This window comes from Caretta caretta, chromosome 17 (assembly GCF_965140235.1).
Source record: "Caretta caretta isolate rCarCar2 chromosome 17, rCarCar1.hap1, whole genome shotgun sequence".
Lineage (NCBI taxonomy): Eukaryota > Metazoa > Chordata > Testudines > Cheloniidae > Caretta > Caretta caretta.
Genome location: NC_134222.1, coordinates 17,077,525 through 17,102,731, shown reverse-complemented (window position 1 = coordinate 17,102,731; position 25,207 = coordinate 17,077,525). Strand labels below are relative to the sequence as shown.

The 25,207-nt window shown below is 45.5% G+C and overlaps 1 protein-coding gene across 3 annotated transcripts in view; it reads left to right on the top strand.

Annotated features, from left to right (window-relative positions):
• The window catches only part of SPNS2 (SPNS lysolipid transporter 2, sphingosine-1-phosphate), a 176,803-nt gene that overhangs the window by 140,097 nt on the left and 11,499 nt on the right, over positions 1-25,207 (top strand). The window contains exons 11-12 of one of the 3 annotated variants that reach the window (XR_007353145.2): positions 12,072-12,235; positions 12,839-12,914. Coding sequence is in view for 2 of the 3 variants with exons in the window: in XM_048823827.2 (XP_048679784.1) it covers positions 12,072-12,239 (168 nt within the window). In the remaining variant the exon portion in view is untranslated. Of the gene's footprint in view, positions 1-12,071; positions 12,240-12,838; positions 12,915-25,207 lie in introns of those variants that run through there. The other 2 variants (XM_048823826.2, XM_048823827.2) reach the window with 2 other exon arrangements.

Below are 25,207 nucleotides of genomic sequence, written 5' to 3'. Positions count from 1 at the left end.
TGTTTATGTGGTTTCGTATTATCATCCAACTTTCCCAGTGCATTTCAGTATTTAAAATGAAATGGCAAGAAGTCTGTGTGTGGCTGCATTTCACGGCTTTTAAAATATTGATAACTTTTATTCAGCTTTATTGTGGTAAAAGGCCCCGTGACTCTGTGTTATGAAGATGGTGTGTAAATGTGTTCATTTAGGGAAGTGGCTGTAATTTGTATAAATGGTTTTATTACTTGCCTAGCACAGGGACCAATTACTTGTAAATTGGTGCTGACGGATGAATTGTAAGCAGGGGAAGGCACCATTACACTTTTACTTTGGGTGAGATGGTTTCTATTCCTCGATGGCTGTAATTGTCTTTTTAAAGAGCTTTCAGTATCTTGCAGAGTTGACATTACTCCTGTTGAACAACATAGGGACACCCTGTGCTCTGGTCAGCCTCAGGGAGGCCAACGAGGTTTCCCTCTTATATAGCACTTTGCAGCCAAAGTGCTCTGAAGCACTTTGCAAAGGTGTGATCCCCATTCTGCAGACGGGATGACAAAGTGAGGTACAGAGCAGTTAACTGGCTTGTCCAAAATCCCCCAGTGGTATTGTCTGGCATAAAACACAAGCCTCCCAAAACCTGATCCTGTGCTAGGCTGCATTGTTGCACACCTAGTAAAGTTGCCTGGGTGTTAATGCAGGGTAGTATTTGGTACATAGTTAACTCCTCATGTGCCAAGCTGCCTTTTTTCTTCGTTCTAACCAGCCATGTCTCTGCTGCCTTCTACAGATATAGTATTAGGATGAATAAGTGTTTCTGGGGGTGGGTGGGTGTGTATATGCCTGTTTTCACTGGTGTGGATTTACAGTTTTTCCATACATGAAAGGCAGGGTTCCTTGGTATACTGACATATTCCTTCGATTCAGGAAAAGCCAGTGTGGACAGACAGCTCTCTTGGTGTCAGTTTCAAGGCTGTGTTTTAGCACTCTTCTCACGCTCTTAGTGCTGTCAGTCACTTCCTCTCTGAGCACAACCAGTGCTTTCCTCCTTCGTCCTCCCTTCTGCTTCCAGGCCTGGCCATGATGGCGACCAGGGGTTTGTGTCAGGTTCTTGCCTTTCATCTGCAAGAGAAGTTTCATGCACAGACACAAGCTGTCCGCACTGCCACCTCCTCTGTTTACCTCGTAGCTTTATAGAAATCCTCCTCAGCGGAGGCCCACACCCGCATGAGGGTTTGAAACTCGACTGTATCCATTGGTTATCTGGCAGCTTTGAGGCTTGAGGAGTAGGTGTTGGGAGTGCCAGGGATCCCGCTTGACCAGGCACTCGGATCCCTCCAACAGCACTTTCCATCAGCCAGACTCGTCTCCCGCGCTGAGCTGGTGGTGATCCTTCGCTGTCTGTCACACTGACCTGTCACTTCCAGATCATCCCTGCGGGTTCTAGTGGATGGAGCACTGGACTGGGACTCAGGAAACCTGGTTTCTATTCCTGACTCTGCCCCTAGCCTGTTGGATCATCTTTGGCTAGTCACTTGCTCTCTCTGTGCCTCTGTTTCCTATCTATAAAATGTGGATAATGATATGGCAACGTTTGTAAAATGCTTTGAGATCTACCATAAACACGCTATATGAGAGCAGTGACCTAAGTGCTGATGTGGACAACAATAAGCTGTCCCACCAACATAGCTGCCCCACTCACAGAGGTGGTTTTGTTCTGCGGACAGGAGAGTTCTCTCCTGTCAGCATTGAGCATCTTACCAGACGCGCTGCAGCTGCACTGATGTAGCAGTTCTAGTGAGGACTAGCCCTTATTTTCTTCATTCTCAGCCAGCCAGGCCCCTGCCTGCATTCAGCACGTGCTCCACCATCTCCTCCTTTTCAGAACACATTCTGCAACTCAGGGAGCAGGTCTGTCGGTCAATTTTGTTTTGCATGTAATTAAGCCTTAAGGACTGCTCTTGTGCACTCATAATGAGGCTCTTTGTTAATCTTTGATCGTTAATGGGTTCAGTCTCTCTCCACCGCTGTCCATGTGTTGGTTTCTGTGTAAATCTTTCAAGTCTTTCTTTGGTGATTTACATTCTCCTTTCATTTGTGCTTTCTTGGGCTGGGATGCACACTCAGCCAACACTTGTTATTGCCACCAGATCTTCTACTTTGAGTCCTCAGATATTTTGATCGTGCATTCTTCATTGTCAATTGCTTCCTCTACAGGTCCTTTTCCTCCACTTCTTGAGTGATCGTCATTACTCTGTGCATTGCCAGGAGTGTTCTTGTTTGGATGTCAGTTTTTATCTTCTCCTCTTGCTTCCACATGTTCAGTCCAGCAGTGTGCTATACGACTGGTATGACCCACATATTAATGACTTGGACAAGATTCTTCAAGTTTTGTCCTTAGTGTAATTCTTATTTGTCTTTAATATTCTTTCCTCACTTCTTCTTTGACTTCCTTATGTTGTAACTCCAACAGTTCCCTGATTCCAAGGTATTTGTAGGGGGCATGCTGCGAGATATCTTGGATAGTACCTTCGTTAACTTACATGCAATCTGATTGTACCAATTTACCCCTCTTTTGAGACGCCACTGCATGTTTAGCCAAGCTTTAGATCTTCACCAGACTGTCCTATGTGTCCCCCGTCTGTGTATAACAAATGGGTAACTGGTGGTGGTCTTTGCTGATACGAGAGCCAGAAGTTAAACTGCAGAGCGTCCATGTCAGCAGCAGCATTGTTGCCATGAACAGTATTGGTGATAAGGCATCCCCTGAAAAGATTCCTCTTTTAATCTGGAGAGCCTCAAGAGCCATTTTTATTATTCCTGTTGTTGTTAAAGTGACTTCAAACCAACCCATCCTGCAGACGGCGTGTGACATCTCCACTGTGCATTGTCAGAGTGGGCATTGGACTTCAGGGCCTCACGATCCCACTCTGCCCCCTCATGTAGGCTGTTGGAACAGCTCCCAGTAGCGTGAATGGGTACTTCTACTGCTGGCTTCATTTGAGTCCCTGTGCTCTGCACAGCCTCCTCCCTGTGGAACCCACAGGCCTGAGACTCTGGGTCCCAGGGGGGGTATTCATTTTCAAGACAGGAGCTTCGTTTATGTGGCTGGCAGATGACGGCAGTGTCTGCAGAAGGCTCATTGCCCTTTTGACCCACCCATCTTACCCCAAAACAGAGGGTTGCAGTGACTAGAATGTAGGTGACCTTGTAATCAACTGTAGGCAAATCTGAGATGTTTTGTTATTCTAAAAGAGCTTAGTGTGGCTCTGAATAGTTCCTGGAAAAATTTTAGCCATAAACCTGTCACTTCTCACCTCCCAACCCTGTCCCAACTCCATTATTTGAGTGGGCTGATAACATGGATCTAATGAGCTACTTAAATAGCAAGAATGCTAATGACTTTCTTTTAACAAGTAGTTAACAGAACAGTGTTAATTATGGCTGGTGCTGAGTTGCACAAATATAGAGCAGCACTAGATCGGCAACGTAGCTAGGGAGAATCAGAGTAAATGCAGCATTTGGGATACTTCTTTAATGAAAATTATAATTGGAGCTCTAGGTTTCTCAGGCTTTTTGGCCTGGTTTGAAGTGGCCTCATTGCAGATTAATTTTTGAAGAGCTGTCTGGGTTCATAGCCATGCACGTGAATATTCTTAAATACAGGTGGAAGGTCATTTTGTGGCAGAACTGTGTATAAACTGGGTCTAGAAAGCTATTTTGGGGCTTATCTACACATGAAAATGAATCTGGAACAGGGTAGGGTATGCATTGATGCGTCTTGGAAAAAATTTTGAAGGAGAAAGTAGTTAAGGACAGTGAGGTCAATGGTAAATGGGACAAAATACAACATGGTTTTACAAAAGGTAGATCGTGCCAAACCAACCTGATCTCCTTCTTTGAGAAAGTAACAGATTTTTTAGGCAAAGGAAACGCAGTGGATCTAATTTACCTAGATTTCGGTAAGGCGTTTGATACGGTGCCACATGGGGAATTATTAGTTAAATTGGAAAAGATGGGGATCAATATGAAAATTGAAAGGTGGATAAGGAATTGGTTAAAGGGGAGACTACAGCGGGTCATACTGAAAGGTAAACTGTCAGGCTGGAGGGAGGTTACCAGTGGAGTTCTTCAGGGATTGGTTTTGGGACCAATCTTATTTAATCTTTTTATTACTGACCTTGGCACAAAAAGTGGGAGTGTGCTAATAAAGTTTGCGGGTGATAAAAAGCTGGGAGGTATTGCCAATTTAGAGAAGGACTGGGATATCATACAGGAGGATCTGGATGACCTTGTAAACTGGAGTAATAGTAATAGGATGAAATTTAATAGTGAGAAGTGTAAGGTTATGCATTTAGGGATTAATAACAAGAATTTTAGTTATAAGCTGGGGACGCATCAATTAGAAGTAACGGAGGAGGAGAAGGACCTTGGAGTATTGATTGACCACAGGATGACTATGAGCCGTCAATGTGATATGGCCGTGAAAAAAGCTAATGCGGTCTTGGGATGCATCAGGCGAGGTATTTCCAGTAGAGATAAGGAGGTGTTAGTACCGTTATACAAGGCACTGGTGAGACCTCATCTGGAATACTGTGTGCAGTTCTGGTCTCCCATGTTTAAGAAGGATGAATTCAAACTGGAACAGGTACAGAGAGGGGCTACTAAGATGATCTGAGGAATGGAAAACCTGTCTTAGATTCATAGATATTTAGGTCAGAAGGGACCATTATGATCATCTAATCTGACCTCCTGCACAATGCAGGCCACAGAATTTCACCCACCACTCCTGCAAAAAACCTCACACCTATATCTGTGCTATTGAAGTCCTCAAATCGTAGTTTAAAGACTTCAAGGAACAGAGAATCCTCCAGCAAGTGACCAGTGCCCCATGCTACAGAGGAAGGCGAAAAACCTCCAGGGCCTCTTCCAATCTGCCCTGGAGGAAAATTCCTTCCCAACCCCAAATATGGCGATCAGCTAAACCCTGAGCATATGCGGCAAGATTCATCAGCCAGATACTACAGAAAATTCTTTCCTGGGTAAGGAGACTTTCCTGGGAAAGGAGACTCAAGGAGCTTGGCTTGTTTAGCCTAACCAAAAGAAGGCTGAGGGGAGATATGTTTGCTCTCTATAAATATATCAGACGGATAAATACCAGGGAGGGGGAGGAATTATTTAAGCTCAGTACCAATGTGGACACAAGAACAAATGGATATAAACTGGCCATCAGGAGGAGTGAAGTTCTAGAACAGCCTTCCAAGGGAAGCAGTGGGGGCAAAAGACCGATCTGGCTTCAAGATTAAACTCGGTAAGTTTGAGGAGATGGTATGATGGGATAACATGATTTTGGCAATTAACTGATCTTTTAACTATTCATGGTAAATAGGCCCAATGGCCTGTGATGGGATGTTAGATGGGGTGGGATCTGAGTTACTACAGAGAATTCTTTCCTGGGTATCTGGCTGGTGAATCTTGCCCATGTGCTCAGGGTTCAGCTGATGGCCATATTTGGGGTCGGGAAGGAATTTTCCTCCAGGACAGATTGGAAGAGGCCTGGGGTTTTCTCACCTTCCTCTGTAGCATAGGGCACAGGTCACTTGCTGGAGGATTCTCTGCACCTAGAAGTCTTTAAACCATGATTTGAGGACTTCAGTAGCTCCAGACATAGGTGAGAGGTTTGTTACAGGAGCGGGTGGGTGAGATTCTGTGGCCTGAATTGTGCAGGAGGTGAGACAAGATGATCATAATGGCCCCTTCTGACCTTAATATCTATGAATCTATGAATTTAAAGCAGATTAACTCCATGTGTGAATGCCCTGATTCTTGGATAAGTGCTTGTTATTCCAGAATAGCTGTTTCTGATTAACTCCCTCTGTGGACGTTCTTATTCCGGAACAAAAGTGTCTAATTCCAAATAAATTTAATCCACTGTGAAAGAGGATTATTCTGGAATTACATTCACCCCCCCATATTAATCTTTAAATTCATACCCTATCTTAATCTGAATTAACTTCCCAGTGTAGAAAAGCCCTAAAAGTGCCCTCTTTCAAATTTAGCTTAATCCACTGCATAAAACTAATTGGGAATAAAACAGCTTTATTCCAGAATAGGAACATTCCCACATATGGGGTTAATCAGGAATTATTCCAGAATCACTTCTCAACTAGACCCACCCTTGATGTAAAATCCTAGTAGAGCCAAAGCACAGCCAGTTCTTATCTCAGAATTAACACTTTACACCTGAGATTTGCCTTTACTAGCTACATGAAAGTAAAAACTACAGTGCTTTGTCTCCCCCAGGATTGCTGTCTTGATGTACAAACACACCTTTATTTTGCAGTGAAGACAGCCATTAACAAACAAGAGACTTAGGTCAGCTTAACTATGTTTCTCCGGGGTGTGAATTTTCAACACTCGTGAGTGATGTTGCTAGGTTGACCTACATTTTAGGAGTAGCCCAGACCTGAGAGGAGTAATGCAGTAGTTTCCAAATTGTGCTCTCCAGAGCACTTGCTAGTGATCTGCAGAGAGCTGGCTGCTCACCTGGTGCTGGCTGGCATCCTTGTTTCCATCTGAAAGCACCGGAACTGATGGGAGGGGAGAAGGTGAAATGAAGAGCGGAAGTACAGCGTGAGATGAACTTGAATCCAAAAAGGACTGAACACTTACCATGCTCAAACAGCTAAAAATGCGTGGCGTGCCTTCCCAATACGATTTCTCTGTGTGAGCCATTGCTGTCACGACAAGAGAGAGGTCGTAAGCTTATGAGTGGAGGGGAGACGTTTGCCAGACAATTTCTCTGTTAGGATGTGCCCCACAGTCTGCAGAAGCTTTGAAACCTCCACTGCACTAGGATACCTTCCAGGGAGTGTCGGAAGGACAGTGCATGTTGTGGGTTTTCTTGCTAGCAGAGTGGAATTGAGTTTCTAGTGATTTCTGCTTATAATGATGGATCGGATGCTACTTCCTGTATGCCATTTCTTATTGAGGGCTGATGTATTTGCCATTAGCTTGTACTGATCGGTAATGGGGTGCTTTGTTCTTAAAGATCAGATCAGAAGGAATTTTTCTGATTTTCTTTGGTCTTGCCATCCCATCATGTATTCCGAAGGGCCACTCCGCAGCTGGTAAAAGAGGTGACGGGAAAGCACTGGGTAGAGACAATTATAACATAAAATGTGCAGTAAAGTTCACTTTGCCCTTGCAAAACGGTGGTGTTTATTTGATACCTGTCTGCTTGGGGGAATCACTGTATTGTGGCTTGAGATGTAACTCTCCCTTGGCCACAGGGATAGATTCTCCCCTGGTGGTCCAGAGAGGTGTACATTAGAGCTCTCTGCACACGCTGGAGACTCTGTGTTTCCGTGGGGGGATGTTGCCCCATCTTGCCCTCTTTCAGGGATTCCACTCTGGGATGGTGACTACACTTGCGCCAGGGGATCTCTTGAGTGCTTCTTTTCCAGCCAGCCCTGCCCACATTTTGGGCTGTGCTGGGTCCCCCTACCTGCCCCCATGGCAGAGGGGAAGTTGCCACCTCCCCCACAATGGGCTTTCTACTGCTAGGAGCCTTCCCCCTGAGTCTGTGCAGACAGATGAACAAGGGTATAAGGATTAAAGCAGGGCTGGCCCCAATGGATCCATCTAACAGGATTCGTGCTGGGATCTGTTTTATACACGGTCAACTTTTTGGTGCAATAATATCAAGTTCAGGAATTCTCTGGCCCAGCTGCACTCAGGGGCCTTGCTGTCTACGTAAGCTTTGGGGACACTGCTTGCCCACTGGTCCCATTTGGGTTGCCCCCTTTTTTTCTGCCCATAAAATCAAACGGTCTGAGCTGTAACAGCCTGTAAGGAGTTAGATCCTTCACATTAGTCGTCATTTGACTGGTTTCACGGATTTGGCATTGCTTGCTCCAGAGATAGAATGAATACTCTGCATCGACCACTGGCTGCTAGGGAGCTGTGGGTGTTCAGCCCCACTGAGGCTCAAACCCTTTATTCCCAGCATCAAGCCACTTGTGCAGGAATTCTGCTTTTTTTCTGCAGAAGTTCTGCAGGCAGTTCAGCTACTCCCTGGTATCCAAATGGTACTGGATTGAACAATGCATAGCTGCAGAATGCATGGGGTTGGCTTAGTTCTCGCACCAAGAGTGGTGAAAGGCAGGTGTTGACGTGGTGGTGGGTCAGTAAGAGAGGAACAGGTGTGGGGAGGCCCCCTTGGTATTTGTGTTAAAGACTATTTCAGTGTAACAAGCTCCATGTAGCCTGGAATGTCATGTCATCTGGCAATGTCTAGTGGTTAGCAAATGCACATGGGAGGTGAAGTCCAGGTTCTAATCCTCTCGGCGCTGCTGATTTGTCATGTGACTTGGACAAGCCACCTGACCCTGTGGAGGATAATATCAGCCACCGTGGAAAAGGGCTTTGAGATTTTTAGGTGAAAGGTGCTTCTGAAGTGCAAAGCAAGAATTGTTGCTATTACACATTGAGATGCTGCTTTGATGACAGTTGGGCATGCCAGGGAATAATAGCTACAAATTGAGGTCCCTGTCTCCTGGCCACACATAGGCACAATTGCCAACTTCCATGTGGTAAATATGCACCCCGACTTTCACAATAAACCAGAAATCAAGCTAGTCCCATTTCAAAACAAGGCCAAAACAAGCCAATTCCTAAGAACCCCAACACCCTATATAACTAGATACTCCTGTCGTGCAACCTGGAACTGTGGTGGGCCCGCTGTGCACCCCTGACTCTCTCCCGCCCTTGCCCCTGCTTGCCGGGAGCCGAACAAAAAAAAAGAAGCAACAAGCTACAAGCCAAAACTAGCCAATAAGCAACTCACAAACCAATTAAGTAAAAAACAAGCCCAATTTATGCGTTTTTTTCCACACATTTGGCATGTCTGCAGACAGGCTGCACTGTGTGGTCTGCTAATTTCCTGCGCATTTATGCTCTTCACATTCTTTTCTTGTAGTTATGTTTTTAAAAATGCTGCACAGCCACTGTATTTGCTTTTCAGTCTAAAACCAGTCTTTACAATAACCTCCCATATGACAACTCTTCTGATTTCCTATCTGCAAATTAAGCACTGATCAGCTGAAACAAAGCTTTCCTGTAGAGGACAGCAAAACCTCCCTCTGCTACATCCCAGACACTTAAATCTCCTCCTTTCTAGGGCAAGGAATGGGGGACAGGAGTTTGGCTAAAGAGGCTTAGGCCTGGGCTACATTTAAAACTTAGGCTGACCTAGTGACATTGCTCAGAGCTGTGAAAAATTTTGCACCTTGTACGATGTAGTTAGGTTGACCTAACCCCCACTAGACATCGCTAGGTCGATGGAATAATTCTTCTATTAACCTAGCTACTGCCTCTTGGAGAGGTGGATTAACTGCATCAATTGATGAACTCCTCCTGTCGGTGTAGCAAGCATCTGCACGATGGTGCTACAGTGGCACAGCTGGACCACTGCATTTGTGCCGCTGTACTGTAGACATATCCTTAGATTTTGAATTTAAATCCTCTTTGTGAGTGCAGTTTTTTCACCTGTGGCCAGGGGGAAGATTTCCACTCCTAGGGAGAAATCCCTTTCCACTTCTGGGATGGCTTGGATACTATAGTTACTGAAACATTCCCCGTCTACTTAGCTCCCTCCTTAAAGATGTTCCTCTTGCTGTTCTAAGCTGAGACAGGTTTCATTGTCAGCATCTGGCCACATGCCCCTCTGTATATTTCTTGACATGTGCTTCTCCATAGTAGACCCCAATCTGAATGCTGGTAGGAATAGTAAGACATTGAGACCCGTGCTGCTGCTCCATTCATATAGAGGGTGTCTAACCACAAGACCTTTAGAGTGCTTTGTGCTACAGTTTCAATGAAGTCCCGATATGTCCCATATTTCTGTGACCTTTTGTTTTCAATTCTCTCAGCTGCAGAGGTGCCTCTTATAATGGCTCTTACCTGCTGCCTCGGTACTTTCAGCTTCAGGGCTGCGAGCTGGGGATTCCCTCTGGTACAGGATTTTCTCCCACTCGAATTTGTCGATGTCTTTAAATTTCAAACTTAAATGTCACTTATTGCTGTTGGTTTGTGCTTTAAGCCAGCTGCTCTTGTCACAGAGGAACTTGCTTCATGAGGTGAAGCTAGTTTTTTGGGAGAAGAGGGAGGAGGGAATTCTCCTTGCACAGCCTTTGTCCATTCCTAGAAGTGAAATGTTGGTTTTTTAAAGATTTGTATACGTTCAGATAGTTTGGAAAGAGTCTGGTGGGTCTCAGTGCAGGCTTCAGCAGGAGTCTGCAGTACAGAAACCTTGCTGTATTTGGCACTAATGCAGTTATCAACAAAATAAAAAAAGCAAGCCACAGATTGAACGGGCACTGAGATTTGAATACCCGTTTCCAGCGGATTATCATTGTTACAGCTCTTGTCATATTGGAAGCTGATTTGTTTACTAGATCATTGACCAGCTAATGCTAAGAGATTATTGATGTTTTGCCTATAGAAATAATTTACCTAAAACTACATTTTAGCAACTAAACTTACCAGAAGATTGGAATAAATAATGCCACTCTACGTTGTATTTCTGTCACCCCAGATGCATGCACATTGTCATATAATTATGCCGTTTCATTGCTGAATGTTAAGTGTTGAAGGCTAGAATGGCGTTGCCTCAGTAACGCTGCTCAGTGCTTCTGTCCTTGGAGCTCCAGTGTTCTCACTACTAACAGCTGATAAGGCAGCCTGCTAATTCAGCAGACATCTATGTTACTCAGAAAAAAAGACCCTAGGCATGGTTCGGTGACAAAGGTGCCCAGCCAGGTTTATTGCCCTCAAGGCATAGTCCTCGTGCCCTGGCTCCGTGGTTACAGGTACACTAACAAATGAGTGCCCAGTGGCAAGGAATGTTTCAGTCAGCAGCAGAAATGTCTGCTGTCCCCTAGGCCACACAAAGGGTTAAGGCGAGATACCCCAACATTTATAGACTGGAACAAACAACTGGGATAAATGTCTTACATACTACTTTACATGTTTCATGACAGCTGTTTACCTTCCCTTGTTCCCGATATCTCGGACAAAACATCCCTATTCATTATTTTGTCAAACCAACCTACCTTGTACTAGATTGGGATGTATCTGTACTAGCTGGAATACATTTACGTACCTATCTAGTACCTAGTCAACTAGCAACAACTTTGCCAAGTTCATGTACCGGCGGCTTATCTGCTTTAATACATGGCCTGACTTTGGTTTGCGGCCTCTCGTTCAGGCCTGAGATCTTGCACCAGGGCCAGTGCTCCAGGCTCTCTCTCTCCTACACTGAAGTCATGCCACCACTTGGGTAGAATAAGCCAGCTGCTTAGCCTAGAAGCTGTTCGGGGCAAGGCTCTTTGTTCAAAGTTTGTGCAGCACCTAGCACAGTGCGTCCTTTTTCCGTGTCTCCCTAGGCACTACTGCAAGACAAATAATGGGCACGCAAAATAACGAACGGGAGAGGACAGGGGTCCCTATTCTCAGAAGAGTGCACAATGTCCATGAAAAGCTGAGAGGACCATAGCTTTGACATTGTCTGAAAGCCCCACCCCCTGACACACACATATAGAGTTAAGTTGCATGGAATTTGATGTATTTGCTGCTGGAGGACAGATAATGGGTAGGTATAACCAGGAATCACTGCAGGGTCATACTTCCCCATGTTGCATTGCAGACTCACTAACAGCCTTGGTTACACATAGGTTAGCTGTTCACTCATTCAGATGCCAAAGCGGGGTGGGGAAGGATCGTGGGAATAATAAGGAGGCAGGCCAAGAGAGATAAGGAAAAGAGAGCTCTTAACACACCTCTCTCTGCAAATGTCCTGAGGACTCCAGAACAGAGAATAATGGTGTGTACAGAGGAGGTGTCTTAAAGCACACAGAGGACACAAGATACTTAACTTCCAGAACTTCCAAGAACTTCCACATGTTCAGTAGGTAGTTGTTTAAGGAAATATGTTCCCTTGCCTATAACGATGATAAATCACTTTCTGCATCATGCCGTGCCTGGAGTTGTGAGTAATGTTGTTGTTGGGTTTTTTTGCCCCTCTCTCGTAGATCTCAGACCTGATACGACAAAGCACAAAGGAGTCACCGCTGTGGGAGTTCCTCAGCCTGGGCTACGCACTCATGCTCTGCCCGTTTGTCGTCGTCCTCGGAGGGATGTTTTTCCTGGCCACGGCCCTCTTCTTTCTAAATGACCGCACCAAAGCTGAACAACAGTGAGTAGCCAGGCAACCAGGAATGGGGGAGGGAGGGGAGCATGTTATCTCATACCACAGTTAGGTTTGGAGTGTTTCACCAAGCCCTTCCAGGTAAAGGATGCAGCAGAGCACATGATGCCGCAAGAGGCACTGGGAATTAGTTATGCTGGTTTTGAATCCTTCATAAATTTCTGCTTCCAGGGGTTCTCAACCATGGGCTGCAAAACCCTGGAGCTAGCATCTGATTTTAGACTGCAGCCTCCTTTTGATCTTTTATTGCGTGGGTGTGTCCAGGGGGCACTAGAATCCTGTCCATTTGGATTAAGGTGGAGCATTGCATTCTGGGAACTGTACTCTCCCAGGGCCACCTCTCCACATTAAAGCAGAGGATGAATGTGAGCCACATTGTAGATCTCAGTGGTTACACAATTGGGCCACCTTCGCACTACTCGGTATGTGAAAGGGTCAAAAGGAACAATTGAGAAAATTAAAAACATTGTGTCTGTGTGCGTGGGGCGGAGGGGAGATAATACATATATTACGTCCTGAATTGTTACGTGAAAGATGGTCTTTCCTGGTTCCTAATTACAGCTGATAAAAAAAAAGCTACGTGTTTTTCAGTAAGGAAACCGATTCAGATCACTGTTGGCAACTACAGTAACTCAGAAGACGCTTCCACATGACACACGGTTTTGGGGTTAGTCTTTTTCTCGTAATCCTTGCACAAACCTGTGAGTGTCTGTGTATTATGTTCGCGTGGGGAATACTGGCAGTGCCTGGGCCGCTCTTTGCCTGAGAGCGGCCTTTGCGTTAAGAAGCAGCCTTTGCTGCTTGTTAAGAAGGAGGTGACGTTATTCGCTCTGAGAGAGGCCCCATCTGCATTAAGGAAACTTGCAGTGGGGCAGCTACATTGATGTAGCTACGTTGCCCGAATGCAGCCGACCTCGAGAGGGTTCAGGATGCCGCTGCCCCAGTGCCGGCTCCCGCGCAGCACGTCTGCATTAGGGGCTCGTGCCGGTGTAATAACACTGCTATTGTTACACCAGTTCAAATCTCCTCAATGCAGAGAGGTCCAGAGCCTTAACAGGGCCAAACGTGTGTCTGCCTGCAAGCCAGGCTCAGGGTAGGGAGGAAAAACCCTGTTCTAATTTAAAAAAGCCCCGTGTCCCAACATTATCACATATGAGAAATCTAAGAGCAGAGTGAAGTGCTGGGAGTACCTCGCTTTGTGAATAGCTAGAAGCACTTTCTGGCTCACAAGGCAGTTGATAACGGGGTCTGGGTTGTGCACAAGGCTAGCTGGATCTCTGTGGTTCTGCCATTCCTCTTTATTAGTCCCTGGGGATCATTGGCCTTTTGGCTAGGCGCTGTACGGATACGCAGTCAAAAGGCCCCCAAAAGCTCACAATCTGGGTTACGTCAAGACGCAGCAAGTGAATGAAAGAGCCAGCTGATGGGTGGAGAGAGAAGACAGGGTGGCAGAGAGCCAAGATGTCACATTAAGCAAAGGTTTCTGTTTCTTCGCCCTCAGACCTTTTTTCATGAGTCACCAATAATTGTGGGAAGGGACCTGTTTACAAGTTGTCTTCTAACCAATATGCAAGGGGTAGCCTGGACAGGACCCTGTCATGTCCCTTGTAATTGAATTACAGCCTTGCACAGTCAGAGACTTTAACCTGGCTTTGGGGGCGTGATTTTGTCCACCCCGCACTGTCGCTTTTAGCGGTATGTTACCCTGTCTCCTGACTCTGTTAGAGTCGTAAAGCAGATGGTGCCTAGCTGTGAATCAACGTGGTAATCGTCGGGGGGATGCAGTGAGGTGAACGGATGCTTCTAATACAGCAATAGGAACTCAGGCTGGCTTTCGTTGCCGGACAGTCCAGGGTGATAACTGGATTTAATAATAACATGTAACATTGCCATGTTATGAGTTTAAAGAAATCTCATTCTTCAGGGGGGTTGGCAGCAGTGTGAATCTTTGCTTGTGGACCCCATCTCTGTTGTGGGAGCAGCCAGTAGTGCTGAGCAACCTTCTCTGCACTTAGTTCAGTATGATCCTTCATCCTCAGCTGTGCACGTGAATAACTAGCACCTGCATTAGAGGATTAGAGTGTGGGAGAAACAGCTTTCAGGCAATGGCAACTCTGAAGCACCAGCCCAGTCCAGACCCCTTGGTGGCTGGTGAATTCTCTGCAGTGTCTGGCTAGTGTTATGGTTCCGGAAGAGCCCTTATTTGGTCCAAAAAAGGAGGGTGCTTCTCAGCTTGTATTGAAAATGCCCATGCTGTTAGCTGACCTCGTCTCGGTGCCAGTGTGCAGTGGCATATTTTACCCGATCCTTTTACAGCGCAGCCCTGCAGCATGCAAGATCCATTGGCTGAGGTGACTTGATATATGCAAACCAAATCCTAAGGGACGGCAATAAATATAAATCCTAAGGGACGGCAATAAATATAAATCCTAAGGGACGGCAATAAATATAAATTGCTTGTATCTAGATGGTTCTCTCCACCCTGAGCAGAGCCTTCCCGTATTCTGCTCACGTCCAGAACCACCCAGTTTCCTTCCCCTTAGTCATTCCATTTATCAAAGCAACAAACACAGACCTCCAACCTATTTTTACTTCTGTCTCCCCTTCAGCATCCTTCCCCTTTCCATTCTGTCTGACTCGCATCTGGTTGTGTATTACTGATATTTAGCTAGCGCTCTGTCGTGTGCAATTGCTGAGTGGCTCAGATAGAATACAGATAGAACAGTTACTATAAATCATGGCTGGCGAAGCAAATTCTCTGCTTTTCCGTCAGCTGGGTTTTCAATATGCCCATTAACAGTTATTCCCGTGTTAAAAATACCCTACTGTCCTACAGTCACGCTCCAGGACGGTGTTGCTTACTGCAATGTTTTGGACCATTACTGAGGAATACTACTGTATTTTTAATAAGTATTAGTAACCTTTGAGTTCTGATCTGAGCCACCACCAAGCCACAACGCCTCTTCCCTCCTCCCACTCGCCATCTGCGGTGGGCATGCTGTCTGTGTTGTCAGCCTGTTCCTGATTTGCTCAGCAGCATAGATCCTCTGGCAGGTCCCATTGGAACAGGTGCATTTGAGGTGGGGGTGGGAGGAGCAGGGCTTGGGAGTGGCTGAACACATAGCAGTGATAAGAAGAAGGCTGAGCGCCTTGGGATTAGGATCTCCAGCTGCCAGCTGTATACGTGCTTCCTGGGTGGTGGAAACAGGCAGTCTGTACATGGCATTATGGATCTTCAGCTAGAATAGTTTCCTTGCCTGGCCAGTCCCCACTTCCATGCACCCATTATAGGCTGGGCACAGAGCGCTGCTCTTTCAGGAATCCATGTTCTTCTCTACCAAGGATCCCACCGATCAGTCATCGGGACTCCCAAATGTGCCCTGCCAAGTGAAATTGATTAACCTGCAGGAATTGAAAGCCCCAGTGTCACGCCTGAGATTAAACCCATTCATCACAGGTAGGGTCAGGTTACAAAGGCTGGAGGTCACAGCCCTGACTAATGAATAAATATGGGGGCCAAGAGGTGTAATTCTGTGGCCTGGAGTCCTCTTCTGCTGAGGGAGAAGGGAGAGATGGATCTGTCCTATCTCTAATTGCCAGGCTAAAAGACAGTTCAAGGTTTATGGCTTGTGCTTGGGTATTTGCTTAGGAAAAATTTCCTCATCCAGGCAGCACAAGCTGTAAATAGAGCAACCCGCTGTGACCCCTTTTGAAAAGCTGCACTGCAGTTTCCGCCACACTTCCTTTTCAGAAGAGAGAATGTAAAAGATGAAACCTGTCACTCCCTCGCAGTGTCTTTATGCTCCTTGTGTCACCACGGCAGCTCCTGGCCTACTTTGTGAATTACTTTTTTTAGCATGTTAAATCCAGTAGATAAAGCTTCCCCCCCCACACACACTGTAAAGACGAATCAGAAAAATCTCATGATAAGAGCAATACAATGAATCTTCTCCTTTCAGATGAGATTGTTCTCAAATACTGGGTCTTTCACATACATAACAGGGCCTTGGAAATATACTAGCTGCAAGAGGTTTTCAGTAAATTTAGGAATGACACAAGAGAACAATCTGGACATCATTTAGTCCATAATGTAACCTAATTACTTTTGGTGTTTTCATATATACATAAAATATAACCCCCCAATCCTTCCCCGCCCAACAAGAAAAAGTGATCAGAGAGAGAGGGATGACTACAGAGTCTTAGCTACCTATAGTAATTAAAATTCTCTCAATCCTTTTTGAAGGAACAGGCGTATTAGTTTTGGGCCTTGGTCACATTCAGACTTGGGTCAGTACATTGTTCACCTGAAATTTCTCCTGTTGTTGCACTTGAATGAATAAGATGTCACTTCCTGTTTTGCGGTGTCATGGTGCACTGTTAAACAACTGTTGTGTTGCTCTCTGGGGATGGCTGCAGGTTATTTGTGGGTGGACTGATCCTCCTAAAATATCCCTACCTAAGTCATAAAGGTGTGGTGCGGCTTAATTAATGTACGTGAAGTCTGAGATTCTTTCAGCAGTGTATACAAGTACAGTGTTGTGACTGCATAGCTGAGTACATACAGCACCTGAGTGTAAATTTAGTGGTGGGGATTTCACTCTTAGCTCTGCCACTGCCGTCCTGTGGGACCTTGGGGGAAGTCAGTTCAAGCCTGATTTTCTGACATGCGAGCATCTGCAGCTCCCTGGACTTCACTTTTTGTTGCGTGCTCAGCACTTCTGAAAATCACATCCTTCGCCTGTCTGTAAAGCAGATAACCCCTGGAAAATAAATATTTGCCCACCCCTATGAAGCACGTAGAGCGCCATGGAAGAAATGCATTACGTTGGTGCTCCTTAATTAGGGAGAATCTACCCTCTTCATAACAAACAGAATAAGGGCCATTTCCCACATTACTAGGAATGTTGGGTACAGGCTCCTGCCAATACATGGCCTTATACCAGTCAATACATAGACCCACATGACCACTTTGCATTCACTGGACGTCTTTTTCATATGGTTCGTGCTGATCTATTATACATCTAAAGATTGACCCTCCCGTGGGAAGAACCATCTACTCTGTCTCCTCCTAGACATAGGACCAGAGGAATTGCCAAATTGGATAGGACCTGTGGTCCATCTAGCCCAGAACTCCATCTCCAGCAGTGGCCAGTGCCAGATGCTTCAGAGGAAGGTGTGAAAGGACCCCACAATAAGCAGTTGTGGGATAATCTGCTGCTCATGAAGGTCTCCTTCTAATTCCCGGTGTAAGCCCCAAAGCATGAGGTCTTACATCCCTTCCCATGCTTTTTTAGCATTAACTATTATAACGCTGGATATTCTTGTTATCTATATAATCAGCCAGTTCCTCTTTGAATCTTGCATGATACATGCACAGTCAGGTTTTTACAAGATGTATGACAATGCGGATCAGGCAGCAGGATGCAGCTGTTGTACGTATCCCCAATGCAACCACGAACAGGAGTAAGGAATTGCCCAGATGCAGCTGGCTTAAACAACAGTGTAGGTATTTAACTAGATAGCACACTGAGGCAATTTCAAAGGGACTCATGAGGGTAAATAATTCACCTGTTAGCTCATGTTTTCAATAAAGGATAAGGCCACCTGAAAGGCTCCGTTTTTCCCTCCCTGAAATATTTGCAATGAAAAATTAAACATTTTATTTAAAAAAAAAAAAAAAATCCCTGCAGCTCTTAACACCTTTGATGGAGTGCAGAAACTCCAGATGAGTAACCATAATGATTTATGTGTCATTTAAACATGATTAGTACAGACACTTACTCGGAGGAAGCTATTGCTTTTACACTACTGATCAGGTGATGCAAGACACAAAAAGAACACTGCCTGATTAGCATGCATCTTTATATTTTCCTAAATGAGTTCAGTCTACAAACTGTGGACTCTCTTGCAGCAAAGAGAAGAACAATCCATTTTCAGACTCTCTTTTCTACTTTACGCTAGACTTGTTTTAGCCTTTTCTGGAGGCAGGTACAAAATCATCTCAAAATTCCCACATTGCAGCAATTATTTTCAGTTTCTTTTATGTAGGAATGTAGTTAGAGACAGAAGAGATGCATCAGATATTGTCATGTTCCTGCCGGGGCAGGATACAGTCCCCGCAACAGAGAATGTATGCAATATTAAGCTGATATGTACATTGTGTTTAATTAATACTACATGTTAGTGGGCTGTGCCCATTTACATAATTGGAAAATGTTTTTTCTGCAAATCAATTTAAGACAAACTCATAAAAATTCTCCTTGATGAGGAAGCTAGACACCCGCTTTAGAGGGATGTGATGTGTGCAGTGCTGCACAAAACACAGTTGTAGATTGAGATTTTCAAAGCTGACTTGGTGATTTACCCACACAACTCCTGTAAAGGGATCTTTGAGGATCAGTTCATCCACGATTGGCATACAGCCGCCTGTGGGGAATAACATGATCGCTGTTTAACAGTGCACGGCATCACCACAAACCAGCAATGTGTCCGACTGAAATCCCCAAAAGAATGGAACTTGTGTAGCTAAATCCTAGTGAGCTTTGCAGATCTCAAGCATCGTCCTTCCCCAAATAAAGCCAGGTTGCGATATTCTGAAGAGCCTGTTGGAGTTAGGAGACCAAAACCACTGGAATTCAGTGAAAACTGAGCACCTAACTCCTTTGAGTTCCACTGCAAATCCCAGCCTTACACTCTAAAATAGAGCTTATCTTCCATGGCACTATAAACATTCCCTATGCTTCCCCAACCTAGATAAGACGCACTCCCAACTCTGGAGAGCTTACAATCTTAATAAGATAAGACAAACAAAGAGGAAGATGCAGGGCACGATTCAGAATCCTGGAGGATTATTGTTGGAAAGGAAGATTGCATGAAGGGGAAAGGTTTGAAAGAAGGAGAGAGTCAAGGAGTGTGTGCTGGGGGCAGAACAGGTTAGCAGGCACAAGGCTGAAGGTGGGGAAAGGACACGAAACAGAGTGGAAGGGCTGGAGAATTGGAATGCAGGGGAAACAGAAGTGGAGATGAAGGGGGGTTTATTATTCTCTGCCATTTTTGGTGTAAAAAGCCACCTTTTCTCTCTTCTCCCCATTGCTTTAAACCATTTACCCAGCCACGATTCTAAAATGGCAAAAGAAGCTGATAGATTCAGAAACATGACCGTTTGGGATTAGGGGAGATGGGAACAGTAACTAGCTCACTGCAGCAGGCTTTTTCCACTGTACAGATGGGAAAAGACTGTCTTCTATCAAAAAAGTGTCATAGCATTTTACTGCTGTGTCCAACCTGATCTCCTGCAGGTTATTTTGGAAGGCATCCAAGCCTGGTTTGGTTGCCTGTGGCATTATTTTGTTTCAGACACGTTGGGTCCAGTAGTGAAGCCCTTACGGAGGTAAATTTCCTGTGGCATTTGAAATGTGCACTCAAGCTAATCAGCAGGCGGCGGGAGCTTTGCTTGAGTAAGGCCTGAAAGACTGGGACAGCTGGCACTGGCAGTTATAACTGCATCCTAAACATAGGCAGGACTTCGACTCTCCAAGCCCATCAATTCCATGTGAGGACTAGTCATCCAAATGTACTCTCCTGCAGAGGGGGGAACATGAATGCCTGATGCAGCTGAGAAACGAATACTCTCTAGAATGCTCCTAGTCAATTGTGTGATGCGCTGCAGACGGGAGGGAATATTTTCCTGAGCTTGAATTGAGAGGACGGGGAGACCTAGTGGTCTGAGCACAGGACTAAGCCAGGAACGCCCTGGAGTCCTCATCCTGGCTCTGCCACTAACTCCCCTCTTTGGCCTTAAGGAAGTCAAAGTTCTCCATAAAAATCTGCTATCTGTAAAATAGGGATAAACAGCATTTTGCCTGCCTCCCAAGCATTGTAAGTATTCATGTTTGCAAAGAGCTATGTAACTGTTAAATGCTGTTAATCCTTATCTTTCCCAATAGATTATATACACTGCAGTATCACTGCAGAGGGACAGTTCCTGGCATACATAGGGTTTATAATGGATTTTGTATCCAGTTGGAAGATCCTAATGATTTAAGTGTGTACTCGGACAGTTTCTTTGCTAATGCTGCATTGGCACAGATATGAAATCTTATCAGATCACAGGCAGGTGGTTAACATGATGGAACAGGAGGCTGCCTTCCAGTCCAGGGACTTTTTTGACACAAGGAACCAGAAGAGCAAATCATGAAAAACTCAGCCCTGCTGTTCCATTTCCTGATGCCTACCATTGTCATCTGTCTTGGGATGAATATGCCACCATAAACCGTAAATACTTTACCAAAGGAAGGTAACATTTGTTCATATAAAGAATTACATGTTTATGATTAAGGCAAGAGAATAATAGTCGGCTAATTTACACCTGGCATAACTGAAATCAGTGGAGATGCATGCACTTACATCCGTTCTGAATCAGGACAGTAGGCTTTAAATGCACAGTAAGGCGGACTCTACTGAGTTGTGAGGCTGGGTTATAGGGTACTGTGCTGTCTCCACTAACAATGTCTGGAGGGGTGACCCAGACTGCACCCACTAGTGAAATGAGGCCACAGCTGTTTCCTTGTGTCTCCCAGTGCTGGATCAAAGAGTGCCGTAAGCACTGGGCTTCAGCCCAATTTAAGTGATTTCCAACATCCTAGTCAGATCCTGATCAGACGGTTAACAGTAGGCTGAAGGAAGGGGTACATTCAGTCAGGCACTCAGGTCTCTCTATATGCTATTAGATCAGACAGTAACAACAGATGTTACCATGTTAGCTGGCTGTCCTTACCTGCACTCTCTGGACTATATGGAAGAGAAATATCGTGGGTGAGGTACATTCCTAACCAAATTGCATCAAAAATTATCTTCAGAGCTAGATGGGAGCCAGAGTTTAATTTTGCATCCAGAGGACACCTCTTCCCCACCTCCACTCAAAATAAAAATCCTCCTCCTCCCTCCAGTACTGCTATTCATTGATCAGGGTGTCAAGCTTAGCACTAGAACTGTTGGCTGTCAGGCCAGAATGCTTCCACCGGGGCTGTACTGTCACCAAGGTAGAATTGTCCATGACAGAGAAACTTTTTGTCAGCAGGTTTTGAAGGATTTAAAGAGATTTTCACCTTTAATAGCACTTTCTAAAGGTTCACGTTAGCCTGCTGCCCCAAAGGAGTGTGACAGGCTTATCTTTGAAGTTTATTTCCTTCCAGGTCCTTGATACCTAATGAGTGCTGTTAACCATTCATCTTCAAAACTGTTCGGCTGCTGCCTGAAAAATAGAATGGAAAGTTATGGATTTCCCCCCCTAATTCCAGTCTTATCCCTCTCTCAAGATCTCTGTAGCAAAGGAACATAGACAGTTGGCCTGTATTTCTCCCTCTAAGTAAATATGCTTAATACCTGAATTAAATATTGCAGATGGAAAACTTGAATGAAGTCTGTGCAGCTTTTAGGGACAAAGGTGAATGAAGAGGAAAAATAGTACTGTACATGGTTACTGATTCCATTCAATAAAGCCATTGATGTATAGGAAGAAATAGTGGATTTAAGCCAATTCATTTCGTAGGGCAGCTGGCAGAGCATGTGACATCACCAGAATGAAGCTCAGACCAGACTGTCGTCTCGCCAAAAGGCTGTGTTTTTGTGAGATCGGCTATCGAATGCCTAGGGTGAAATTCACCTCCATGCTGAGGGCTAGCAGGAGGTCTGTGTATTACTGACCTCCCACTGTCACTCCCTCTTTGGAGGGCTGAAGTATGTCTAACCCTTGGGCTGCACATCTGCAAAGAGGTGAATTTCCTGGGTAAGCAGTAGGGAGAGTTAAATTAAGTAACAATTCCCACCCCAAACCAAGCTACTGCCAGCTCTACTTGTTCATTAACATTTTTAAGCACTCAAATCATTAGTGTCTTTTCCCTTGGCAAATTGACCTTTGCTGCATCAAACAGATCCTGCTCCTGAGAGGCTAGACAAATCTGTCATGCTGCATCAGGACATGGTTACTGGATGGAATATTTTTAGCTGTGCACTACCTCTCTGTCTCCTCCCCCTGCAAATCATTGGGCTCCTGTCTCTGTTGCTGTATCATCACCATTCACCTTCCCTGCATTCTTGCTTGGATGCAGTTTTACATGGGCATTGCATTCAATGTACCAGGTCACCAGGAGCCCTTGAAATCAAAGCACTGACCTTCTGTAGTGAGGTACACCACCCTGCATGGTATTACCCTCCTCTGCGCTGCTTGAGTACCTACACTGTACGGACCAAACTCCCAAAGTGCACCGGGTTCGGTGTAAAGCCAGGCAGGGGCTCTCTGGAAGCACCCTCTGCTCTGGTTGTTCTCAAGTCCTGGTCAGGAAGCCACATACTGCACTTATATGGCCCCCACTGCCATAGTTTCTGAGGTCCTCGCCATTTTGAATGGGGTTGACTCACAGCACCCTGTGAGATAAAGAAGTGCCCTTTATCCCACTGTGCAGAGGAGAAATTGAGGCACAGAGACACACTGATTTGCTCAAGGTTATACAGGGAGTCTGTGATGGAGCAGAAAGTTGAACCTGTCTGAGTCCCAGCCTGGCAGCCTAACCACTGGACTGTCCCTGCTGCCTTGGGGGATGGAAGGAGATAAAGGAGGTGTTTGAAGCATTGTGTACGTTGATGGATTAAAAACCATGCAGCTGAAGCTCTGAATTGTTGAGCTAGAGGCTCTGAGCTGTCATTTTCCTATTGGCTAGAAGAGCCTGGCAACTGACATAAAGAGGATGCGTTGCTGTGACCAGTGCTTGTTCCCCGTGCAGCTGTGGCGAGAGCGCTCAGTGGGGAGCTGTTGAAGAGAACACTGTACAATAGTTAGACAGCTGATTTGGTTTTTGTTGCTCCTTGGACTCTTTAAAAAATAATTTTAAAGGAAATTCAGGGATTTTTCTGACTTGTTTCAATACTGGGCAGAACCTCTGAACGAACCTGGGCCCAATAGACAGCTTGGCAACAAGCAACATCATGTGAAACTAGTTGGATTTAACTGGGTCTGACTGACTCAGAGCCCTCCAGGGGACGTGGTGAAACCCAAGAGAAGTGTTGGTGTGAATCCCCATGCAGTGATATTTCAGCTGGGTGTAGTCTCCATGACGGTGCTGTACAGACGGGTGCTTGTAATTTATGTGGAGGCTGAATAATGATGGCGAGAGGCAGGAGCGGCTTTGTCGCTGCCTTGAGCACAGCTTGTGGGTACGTGCAGAGTCCTAAACAGGGTCAGCCCTAGCCTAACAAAATCTGAACGTGTCTTTTAGTCCATGGCCACCTGTTTGTATCACAGGCTGGGACAGGATTGGCAGAACAACTAGCTTTAAATCTACTTGGAGTGTGTTTATGAAGTTGTTGATGTGACCAGATCAGTTGCGGAAACAATAGCGGTAGACAGTTGACTCAGGGTGGGTTGATCAAAACCTTAACATGCAGCTATCTCAGTGCTCTGCTTCTACAGGGACAAGCCCATTTCACATGTTCCCTGCAGTTACCCCAACATTGATTAAGTGAGCTGGTTCCAGGGCTCAGGTTTTTTCCTGTTGTATTCCTCGTCCAGGAAAGCCCATTAGAACCTCGCTTTGTAAATGAGGGAGAGTTGCTGGTACTCTGTTCCACAGCGGGGAGCACTCCTCTCAGACTACATGGAGATTCCCACAACCCACCCCACACTGGGACCCATCCTCCTTCCCCTTAGAGTCCCTGCCGCCTTCCTTCTGGATGGCCGCAACTGCATTAGTCCCTTTCAGACTGTTGGGGGACTACGCTGACACCATTGCCTATCCCCCTGGAATACAAGCCTGGTGTGCGCCGGTCTGAGACCAAGAAACCCAATAGTAGACGCCTACCCTGGACATTCAGCCAGGGATGTTCACTGGTTACAGGCCCTCTGGTTAGACACTATATGAGCTGAACCATTGTACAATTAGCTCGTTCTATTCCTCTGCCGATTCATAAGGCTTCTTTCAACGTACTTATTCACTGTGCATTTCCACAAGATGAGGCGGCTATGAGTGGTGTATCCTTTGCCTCCGGTTTTGTCAGGCAGGTTCAAACAGACAGATTCCATGAGTTCCAGTGGGTGGGTTCACAGACTGCCGGGCCCTGCTGGGCTGCTAATTACTATAGTTACTGCAGGCAATTGTAGTCAGACGCGCAAGGCAAGGGAGAGTTGTTGCTAACTGAGCTCTGGGGCAGAAGAGTATAAAAGCCCTTTAAGAAAAGTAATCGAGCAGATTAATTATTTCTAGCATTTAAGGAAAGGTTTGCTTTTCAGCATTTTAAAGGCATAAAGAACTATTATGGTCATCGAGTTTGACCTTCCATGTAACACAGCCAGAGAATTTCACCAACAATTCCTGCCTAACTTTTGGTTTAGCTATTGTGTATTATTTAGAAAGACTCCACCGCAGCCCTGAGGAACTAGTTCTGGTGGTTAACGGCGCTCCCTGTTTTAAAACAAATATTGTGCCTTATTTCTAGTCTGCATTTGTCTAGCTTCAGCTTTCAGTAATTGGGTCTTACGCCTTGGTTTGCTAGATTAAAGAACCCTCTGGTATCAGAAATCTTCTCCTTAAGTCGGTTATTATATATATTCAAACAGACAAAAAGCTTTTGAAAGCTGTGTTGGTGTTTACGAAACAAATAGTGACATTGGTGTTTTCAGGGAGGCTCCTGTTTCCCAAAGACTAGGTGAAATTCTCTTGGACGTAACTGGTGTCGGAAGAAAGGCACCATTTTAGTGGGACAGAAGGTAGTTTTTTTTGCAGGTGTCCCTCTGGCCACATCACTTTAACAGGAGACACTCTAAGGCAGCAGTTCTCAAATATGGCCACCAGGGGCTCTTCTTGCGGCCATAGCTCCTGGACAGTGATGGGGGGACACACAGCAGTGGCCCCTCTCCTGGGGCAGTGGGGCTTGGGCTTCCAGCTTCTGCCCTGTGGCAGGTTCTGG